The sequence below is a fragment of the Gopherus evgoodei genome, unplaced genomic scaffold (assembly GCF_007399415.2).
Source record: "Gopherus evgoodei ecotype Sinaloan lineage unplaced genomic scaffold, rGopEvg1_v1.p scaffold_65_arrow_ctg1, whole genome shotgun sequence".
Taxonomy (NCBI): domain Eukaryota; kingdom Metazoa; phylum Chordata; order Testudines; family Testudinidae; genus Gopherus; species Gopherus evgoodei.
This window is the reverse complement of record NW_022060086.1, coordinates 479,528-490,078: the sequence shown is the minus strand read 5'-3', so window position 1 is coordinate 490,078 and position 10,551 is coordinate 479,528. Positions and strand designations below refer to the sequence as shown.

General features: G+C 45.8%; 2 protein-coding genes across 2 annotated transcripts; both read right to left on the bottom strand.

The window, feature by feature from the left end:
• Positions 1-1,440: 1,440 nt before the first annotated feature.
• Positions 1,441-2,391, bottom strand: LOC115643629 (olfactory receptor 51G2-like). Its single transcript, XM_030547631.1, has one exon. It carries the CDS (start codon positions 2,389-2,391, stop codon positions 1,441-1,443), a length of 951 nt encoding a protein of 316 aa, XP_030403491.1.
• A 5,587-nt stretch (positions 2,392-7,978) lies between these two features.
• Positions 7,979-8,929, bottom strand: LOC115643628 (olfactory receptor 51G2-like). The gene has a single exon (XM_030547630.1). It carries the CDS (start codon positions 8,927-8,929, stop codon positions 7,979-7,981), a length of 951 nt encoding a protein of 316 aa, XP_030403490.1.
• Between the last annotated feature and the right edge of the window lie 1,622 nt (positions 8,930-10,551).

The window sequence follows — 10,551 nt, the reverse complement described above, 5'->3', positions numbered from 1 at the left end:
TGCATAACTGGCTGGATAACCGTACTCAGAGAGTAGTTGTTAATGGCTCCCAATCCTGCTGGAAAGGTATAACAAGTGGGGTTCCGCAGGGGTCTGTTTTGGGACCGGTTCTGTTCAATATCTTCATCAACGATTTAGATGTTGGCATAGAAAGTACGCTTATTAAGTTTGTGGACGATACCAAACTGGGAGGGATTGCAACTGCTTTGGAGGACAGGGTCAAAATTCAAAATGATCTGGACAAATTGGAGAAATGGTCTGAGGTAAACAGGATGAAGTTCAATAAAGATAAATGCAAAGTGCTCCACTTAGGAAGGAACAATCAGTTTCACACATACAGAATGGGAAGAGACTGTCTAGGAAGGAGTATGGCAGAAAGAGATCTAGGGGTCATAGTGGACCACAAGCTTAATATGAGTCAACAGTGTGATACTGTTGCAAAAAAAGCAAACATGATTCTGGGATGCATTAACAGGTGTGTTGTAAACAAGACACGAGAAGTCATTCTTCCGCTTTACTCTGCACTGGTTAGGCCTCAACTGGAGTATTGTGTCCAGTTCTGGGCACCGCATTTCAAGAAAGATGTGGAGAAATTGGAGAGGGTCCAGAGAAGAGCAACAAGAATGATTAAAGGTCTTGAGAACATGACCTATGAAGGAAGGCTGAAGGAATTGGGTTTGTTTAGTTTGGAAAAGAGAAGACTGAGAGGGGACCTGATAGCAGTTTTCAGGTATCTAAAAGGGTGTCATCAGGAGGAGGGAGAAAACTTGTTCACCTTAGCCTCCCATGATAGAACAAGAAGCAATGGGCTTAAACTGCAGCAAGGGAGATTTAGGTTGGACATTAGGAAAAAGTTCCTAACTGTCAGGGTAGTTAAACACTGGAATAGATTGCCTAGGGAAGTTGTGGAATCTCCATCACTGGAGATATTTAAGAGTAGGTTAGATAAATGTCTATCAGGGATGGTCTAGACAATATTTGGTCCTGCCATGAGGGCAGGGGACTGGACTCGATGACCTCTCGAGGTCCCTTCCAGTCCTAGAGTCTATGAGTCTATGAGTCTATAATTGCTTAAAGAAAAAAAATGAATAAACAACCTTATCCAAAAAGAATACACTCCAGCAGCTACACACATGTAAATAGAAAAAGACAATATAAACCTATTGTCTTACTATCCTTGTACTTACAACTTGGAAACAGAAGATTAGAAAGCCTGGAGATTCCTGTGATCACTCTCAGAGCCGAGAAAAAGAACAGACCAAGAACACAGCACTCACACCCAAAACTTCCCTCCACCCAGATTTGAAAAAGTCTTGTTTCCTGATTGGTCCTCTGGTCAGGTGTTTCAGGTTATTGTTGTTACCTCTTTACAGGTAAAAGAACGTTAACCCTTAGCTATCTGTTTATGACATCTCCCATGACAGCAGCGCTGCAGGTGGTTCATGAACTGATCCTGCACTTGACGAATGCCCTCATTATCCCTGCATGCAGGTGCCTGCTTTTCATACTGTACATGATTGGATTAATCAGGGGTGGGAGCAGCAGGGAGATGTAGCCCAGGACAGTTTGAAGCAAGGGATATGAGCCGTTTCCAAATCTGTGTATCAGAGCAAGGCCGATCTCTGCTGAATAGAACAGCAGGACGGCACAGAGGTGGGAGACACAGGTGTTCAGGGCCCTGAGGCGCCCTGCTTTGGATGTGATGCTCAGCACTGTTTTGAGGATCATCATGTAAGAGAGGAAGATGAGCAGCGAGTCCAACCCCATTGTTAAGAGTGTAATATACAAGCCGTAGATGCTATTCACTGTGATATCTGAACAAGCCAACTTCATGACCTCCTGGTGCAGGCAGAAGGAATGAGAGAGGACGTTGACTCGACAGTATCGGAACCTTTTCAGTAGAAATGGGAGCGGGAATACTAGAACCAAATTTCTTAGTGCAAATACCAGTCCCATTTTGCCTATTCTTGGCAGGCTTAAGATGGAAGAATATCTCAGCGGGTTACAGATTGCGATGAAGCGGTCAAAGGCCATCAGCAAGAGGACGGAGGACTCAGTTTTTGAAAGCGAGTGGATGAAGAATATCTGGGCAAAACAGGCACTGAAACTGATCTTCCGAGAGTTAAACAAGTATATGCCCAGTATCGTCGGCATGGAGGATATCGATATGCCAAGGTCTGTGATGGCCAACATGGAAAGGAAAATGTACATGGGCTCATGGAGGCTTGGATCTGTTTTTATAATGAACAGAATGCCTGAATTTCCTACTATTGAAATAACATAAATTAAGCAGAAGGGGACAGCGATCCAGAGATGGACGTCTTCCTGGCCAGATATCCCGGTGAGAAGGAACACTGCAGAATTGAATTTGGTGTCATTGACAGCTGACATAATGAACTGGGCAGGTCCAAGAAATTTTGAGCTTTCATTCCTGAAAAGAAAAAAGAACAGGAGACTAGATAATATTTAACAAGACCCCTTTCTGCTTTCAGTGAAAGTCTAGAGACTCCCAGGAGCTCATGGCAGATCAGCAAGAATAGGGTCTTCGATTTACAATGCTGAGAGGAGGATCAGCAATCCCAGGCTGAATCAGACCTGCAGTCCATCTAGCCCACTATGCAGTGACCGGTACCAGGTGCTGCAGGGGAAGGTGGAAGAAGGCATAGACATCTATGTGATAACGTGCTCCCAGGGAAAATTCCCCTCTCCCCTGAGACCGAATAGTCAGAGATATCTTATGCTGTAAATCAGGCAGGTTTTGGGCCCTTCCAATACTTTTTAAAAAAAATCTTCACTACTGTAGTTAAATATTCTGGTAACCCATATACACCTACACTCCCCTTTTGAATCCTGCTAAACTCTGGTCCCCATTGATATCTTGTGGCTTTGAATCCCACACTCTGCTTGAGCGCTGAGCGATTTTACAATTGTGACATTCACGCAGACCACCTTTCTGGTCCTCCACTTCTGAGTGTGGCCCATTTTATCTTGACATGTGTGTAAACACATGGTGAGAGCATGGTGAATGCTGTCATTGCATTTATCTGTCCTGCACTGAAGCTATTTATAAACAGATTTCAGTATCTATCTATCTATCTATCTATCTATCTATTTTCTCCACTCCTGAGAGTTCAAATTACGCCACTGCCTCTTTGCAGTGCATGGGATTTTGAGAGCGAATACCAGAGATATATGCCGGGAAGAACCTGTTTTGGGCTACAGCCATGTTACGCAACTTGTTTTGCCAGTGCTGGGATGTTGTTCTGAAATGCCGCAACTGTTGTTGAAAAGCTCTTCAGACTGACAGACACAGACACCTCTGGAGAAGTCTGATGGCCTTTGGCCTGCCTGGGTCCTCGTCAGAGTTGGAGGCCTCGGGGTCAGAGATGTGCATAGACTGTTAACTGAAAACTCTCTTATTCTCCCATGTTAGTCTCTTTTTCCTGTGTTGTTAAGATTAAATAGTATTTTGTTTCCAGCAGTCTGACTGATCCTTCGACTCATCACCGCTCACAGACTCCCAGAGAGAAGGACCAAGGGCATCAAACCCGCTTGGTTCTGCTCTACCAACAGTTGACACATAGTGTGCTGTAGCCCAGGGTGGGGGGATGGGAGGATCATGAGATTCCACCCCAGGAGAGGGCAGGGTACAAGACCTGACATCTGGAACTCGGAGACCAGAGAGGGGACAGAGATGCAGGTAGCCGGTAACTCTAAGGGGTCTCTACAGGGAATAAAATTCTGGAACCCTTAGCCAGTCAGGAAACAGAAATATACCAGACCTGTTACCACAGAGCAACACAGCTCTGAATTCCTGCCTTCACCATCAAGCCAGAGAACAAAACCTTTTAAAATGTATTTGCTGATTAAATTTCCAGAAGCAAACAAACCTGAGGCAATTTGGGAACTAGTCACTGATATTCCGTGGGGTCTTGTATCACTCAGCCTCTGGCAGGATCGAGCCCAGAGCATACGGCATCTCTAGAAATGGGAGCCCTTGAGACATCCTGTCTTGGGGCATCAGGGTTTTCACACTCCGACCTCGCTTTGAATCTCAGATTTCTGCGTAGCTTGAATAACTGACCATGGACCCTGGACAAATGCAGGGAAGGGGTTCCCAAGCTACCTAGTGCTGCCTGTCCCCCAGCCCCTGTCACTGAGTCATCCCAATAGCCCAGTGAGTCCTCTGCTGCAGCACAGAACATTTGCAAATGGAAACAACTTTCCGGCTTTCCCCTTCTCTTCGCATTTTAAAGATAGTGAAACCTGCCAACTTACCTAATTCCTGCTAGATGTGGAGCTGCTGATACCAGAGGTTTTCACCCAAAAGTACAAGGAGTCATCGGTGATGTTGCACAGGCAGCAGACAGTATCTCTTCAGACACGGTGGCAGGTATCTTTATGAAGCATGTCTGCACATTCTCTTGGGGCCACTTGGCCATCAGGGAATCTCAGCTGCTTGGCTTAGTGTGCACCAGCTTTAACCCCATCATGGCCAATGCAAATTTTTGGATGTCAATTAACAGGGGATGCCTGGCGATTCTACTCAACTGAGCTGAACCACAAGCCCTGGTGCAGGTTCTAATCCTGGAAACCAGGCCTGTCATCAATGTTCTTGTGGTTCTGATTAGTCACATGGCTATCTCGAGGGTGGCTGAGTGCTAACAGTCATGATGTCACAGCTTTAATCTTGTTGAAATAATATAATAAATAATAATAATAATTAATAATATAGGACCATATTTTTCTCAGCAGCCTTTTTTCTGCATTATAAGCCCAGGGAACAGCCAGGGAATGGAGATTCCACAAAGCTCCATATAAGGATTTTTTTCTTGGATCATTCCAGGAGGGGGGTTCCCTTCCCTTCTCCCTGAGGAATGAAAAGGGGGACCCAGGATCCCCGGAGTTATGGACAGATCTCAGTGGTCCACTGGTAGCTATACCTACTCACCCACAATGTCTGTGCCTCTAGCACTGCTATAAGATACTTTCCATCTCCCGGCTAGCACAGGTTCATCAGAAATGTGCTATCAGGGCCTGTCACAGTAGTTACTGTCTGGAGGATCTGGTAAAGGGATGTTTTACAAGGTGGATGGGAACGAACAAAAATGGGAAAACTGATTAGAGGATCTGATTTGCACAATACCTTAGCCATAGACGGTAGGGAGGTTTCTGCTTCCCATATACAGAGTGAAGCCATACACTCACTCAGTGCAACCTTTGTTTATGTTGTAAGAGAGAAGAATATGAAAAGCCACCAATTTCTCATGGAGATCCAAAATGTCAGCTGGGTAAACAAAAGCTCTTGCCTATCTATCCCACACTGGGGTGTACTGCACCCTCAGCAAGCTTGTGGATGATACTAAGCTGTGGGGAGAGGTAGATGCACTGAAGGGTAGGGATAGGGTCCAGGGTGACCTAGAGAAATTGGAGGATTGGGCCAAAAGAAATCTGATGAGATTCAACAGGGACAATTGCAGAGTCCTGGACTTAGGACAGAAGAATCCCATTACCTGCTACAGTTTGAGGACCCACTAGCTAAGCGACAGTTCTGCAGAAAAGGACCTGGGCCTTAGAATGGATGAGTCAGCAGTGTGCCCTTGTTGCCAAGGAGGTTAACAGCATATTGGGCTTCATTAGCGGGAGCATTGCCAGCCGATCAAAGTGATTCTACCCCTCTATTCATCACTGGTAAGGCCTCATCTGGATTACTGGATTCAGTTTTGGGCCCCTCACTACAGAAAGGATGCGGACAAGCTGGAGAGAGTCTAGCACAGGACAAAGAAAATGATTAAAGGTCTGTGGCACATAACTTATGAGGAGAGGCTAAGGGGACTGGGCTTATTTAGTTTGCAGAAAAGAAGAGTTTGGGGGGAGGGGATTTGATAGCAGCTGTGAACTATCTGAACGAGGGGTCTAAAGAGGATGGAACTAAGCTGTCCTCAGTGGTGGCGGATGACAGGACAAGGAGCAATGGTCTCAATTTGCAGTGGGGGAGGTCTAGGCTGGATATTAGGAAACATGATTTCACTAAGAGGGTGGTAAAGCACTGGAATGGGTTACCTAGGGAGGTGGTGAAATCTCCATCCTTAGAGGTTTTTAAGGCCCATCTTGACAAAGCCCTGGCTGGGATGATTTAGTTGGGGTTGGTCCTGCTTTCAGCAGAGGACTAGATGACCTCCTGAGGTCTCCTCCAATTCTTATCTGCTATGATTCTATGATTCATTGAGGGGACAGTGACCCCTATTAATGAGTTTGCATTGTACAGATGCCTGTGCAGTACAAGACTGTATAATTCTGGGATTATTCTGCAGCAAGGGTGCAAGGCAGGAGAGCTGGTACATTGGATATTGTCTCCTATTTGTATGTGGGTGACTTAGGTAAAGCACTCAGATAGGTCAGCTGGGTGGGTGGCACCACCTTCTGTCATGCTGGGTGATAACAAGGCCTGGAGAGCCTGGCTGTGTCACCCGCAGAGCAGCAGCCTGCTCACCTGAATTGTTTGGGGCTCATCAGTTAAACTGGATCCCAGACTGCACTCTCGGTCATAACTGGCCACAAAGGTTTTAGTCCAAACTGATCAATTAAACAGTAAAAGTCACCAGGACCAGATGATATTCACTCAAGAGTTCTGAAAGAACTCAAATATCAAATTGCAGAACTACTGAATGTGGTGTGACACCTATCATTTAAATGAGCCTCTTTATCAGATGACACAATTAGCTAATCATAGACTCTTGGAACATAGGGGTTGGAAGGGACCTGAGGAGGTCATCTAGTCCAACCCCCTGCTAAAAGCGGGACCCATCCCCAACTAAATCATCTCAGCCAGGGCTATTTCAAGCCAACTAAATCATCCAGCATAACCTTACATCATCCCAGCCTGACCTTAAAAACCTCTAAGGAAGGAGATTCCACCACCTCCCTAGGGAACCCATTCCAGTGCTTCATCACCCTCCCATTAAAACAGTGTTTCCTAATATTCAACCTAGACCTCTCCCACTGCCACTTGGGACCGTTACTTGGATAAAAACCCTATGTAAAAAAATTATTATTGATTTTTTTTTCTGCTAATAAGAGCTCACAACTCATATTTTAATATCAGTATTGTTACCTTTCTAGTGCAGTGGATGTTCCCTTGCTGGGCAGGGCTGGCTCTAGCATTTTTGCCGCCCCAAGCAGCAAATAATAAAATAATAAAAATTAATTAATTAATTAATTAATTAATGATAAAAAAGCCGGCATCGGCGGCAATTCGGCAGCAGGTCCTTCACTCTGAGATGGAATGAGGGACCCACTGCTGAATCACTGCTGAAGAGCCAGGCATGTCACTCCTCTTCATTGGCCACCTCAGGCACCTTCTTGCTACGCTGGTGCCTGGAGCCAGCCCTGCTCCTGGGGTTCCTGTGTTAATCATGTCTCTGACGTGACTCGGACATAAGCACTTTCCTGAGGTCCTAGGGGAAGGGTGCGTGACTGTGCCCCATGAAAAGTCCCTGACCACAGCTGGAGCAGCCCCCATGGATCACACAGTGCCCAGAGGGCTCATGAAGGGCCAGAACTACGACTGCCAGTCAGCATTTTTATGACTTGTGGCTATTTAACCACAGGCAGGACAGTGACAGGCCAGATGTAATGAGAAACAACATCCACATCCCTTCTCTTTATTGACTATCCACAGGAATTCAAAATTCGGAGCAGTCACCAATGTGGCAATTTTTGGGCTAACATTCCACCGGTCCTCTGATTCTCCACGAACACAGTCACTCGGTCAAGGCTGATGCCTGCCTTGGTCTCCTTCCCACAGTGCCCTGTCCTCCCTCTCCAACCCGTCCCATTGCTCCAGACATTAGATCCTGTCTAAACCTCGCTCTACAGAGTGGAGATCAATAGCTCTTGTTGTCTTGGATGTAAGGATCCAGGATGGAATAGGTGATCCGTGTTTATTGTCTCCCTTGACAGCAGCACTGCAGGTGGTTCATGAACTGACCCTGCACTTGACTAATGCCCTACTTATCCCCGCACGCAGGTGTCTGCTTTTCATGCTGTACACGATTGGATTAATCAGGGGTGGGAGCAGCAGGGAGATGTAGCTCAGGACAGTTTGAAGCAAGGGAGATGATCGCTTTCCAAATCTGTGTATCACAGACAGGCCGATCATTGGTGTGTAGAAGAGCAGGACGGCGCAGAGGTGGGAGACGCAGGTGTTCAGGGCCCTGAGGCCCTCTGCATTGGACGCGATGTTCAGTGCTGTATTAAGGATCATCACATAAGAGAGGAAGATGAGCAGTGAATCCAATCCCACCGTTAAGAATGTAATAAACAAGCCGTAGATGCTGTTCACTGAGATATCTGAACAAGCCATCTTCATGACCTCCTGGTGCAGGCAATAAGAATGGGAGAGGACATTGGCTTGACAGTATCGGAACTTTTTCAGTAGAAACGGGAGTGGGAATATTACAGTCAAACTTCTTAGCACACTTATCAGTCCCATATTGTCTATTGTCTGCACGGTTAAGATGGAAGTATATCTCAGTGGGTTACAGATTGCGACGAAGCGATCAAAGGCCATCAACAAGAGCATGGAGGATTCATTTAACTGAAGCGAGTGGATGAAGAACAGCTGAGCAAAACAGGCTTCGAAGCTGATCTCCCTAGCATTAAACAAGAATGTTCCCAATGTTGTTGGCATGGTGGCTATTGATAAACCAAGGTCTGTGACTGCCAACATGGAAAGGAAAATGTACATGGGCTCATGGAGGCCTGTATCTGTTCTTAGAATGAACAGAATGACTGAATTTCCTACTACAGAAATAACATACACTAAGCAGAAGGGGATAGAGATCCAGAGATGGACGTCTTCCTGCCCAGGTATCCCAGTGAGCAGGAACACTGCAGAGTTGAATTTGGTGTCATTGACAGCTGACATAATATACTGGACAGGTCCAAGAAATTTTTAACATTCCTTCCTGAAAAGAAAAAAAGGACAAGAGACTAGATATTTAACAAGACACCTTTCTGCTCTCGGTGCAAGTCTAGAGACACCCAGGAGCTTAAGGCAGATCATCAAAAATATAGTCTTGGATTTACAACACTGAGAGGAGGATAGGCAATCCCAGGCTGGATCAGACCTATAGTCCATATAGCCCAGTATCCAGTGACCAGTACCAGATGCTGCATGTGAACATAGAAGAAGCCTTTCAATAGGCATCTATGAGATAACCTGCTACCAGGGAAAATTTCCCTGCCCCCTGAGACCCAAGATTTTGTTCTGTAAATCAGAAAGGTTTTGAGCCCTTCACAGACTTTTTTAAAAAGTCGTCACTACTGTAATTAAATATTCTGGTAATCCATATATGCCTATAGTCCCTCTCTGAATATTGCTAAATTCTTGTCCTCATTGAAATCTTGTGGCTTTGAATTCCACAGCCTACTTGAGCACTGTTGCGTGCCTGGATGCTCTGCAAGGACAAGGCCCACACACACAGGTGGATTAATTGGCTTTAATGAAGGTTAAGTGACACACCCGCAATGGGGACTCCACGCGTTGCTGCCACTGGCTTGGGGAGTCCAAAGTCCGAACAGCTCGGTCAGGGGCAAAGTCCAATGTGCAAGCTCCAGCCCACAGCAATTATAGCATCATGCTAATAGCATGCAAAGCAGCCTCTACATATGCAATGGGGGACTTTCCAACAGCAATGGCCGCCTCCCCTGGCCTCGGGCCAGGGATTTTCTGCAGTTCCCCAAAACACCGGGGCTTCCCACACAGGGCAGTTCTAACCGGTTAGAAGCAGCAGCTGCTAGCAACTTCTGTCCGCTAATAACCTCTCCTTGAGAAAGCGCAGGCCCTAGCTAAACCATAACAATGTCTTCCGGGGTCCCCTACATGTGCTGTGTGATGTTACAGTTGTGACCTTCACACAGACAACCTTTCTGGCCCTCCACTTCTGAGAGTGGCCCATTTTATCTTGACGTGTGTAAACATATGGCAAGAGAATGGTAAAAGCTGTCATTGTATTTATCTGTCCTGCACTGAAGCTATTTATAAACAGATTTCAGTGCCTCATATCTATCTATCTATCTATCTATCTATCTATCTATCTATCTATCTATCTATCTATCTATCTATCTATCTATCTATCTGTTTTCTCCACTCCTGAGAGTTCAAATTATGCCACTGCCTCTTTGTAGTACATGGGATTTCGAGAGTGAATACCAGAGATACAGGCTGGGAGGAACCTGTTTTGAGCTACAGTCACGTTACGCAAGTTATTTTGCCAGGGCTGGGATGCTGTTCAGAGATGGGGCAGCTATTGATGATAAGCTCTTCAGATTGAAAGACACAGACACCTCTGGGCAAGTCTGATGGCCTTTGGCCTGCCTGGGTCCCCGTCAGATTTGGAGGCCTCGTGGTCAGAGATGGTATAGACTATTAACTGAAAACTCTCTTATTCTTCCATGTTAGTCTTTTTTTGTGCTGTTCAGATAAATAGTATTTTGTTTCCAGCAGTCTGACTGATCACTCGACTCACCACTGCTCACAGACTCCCA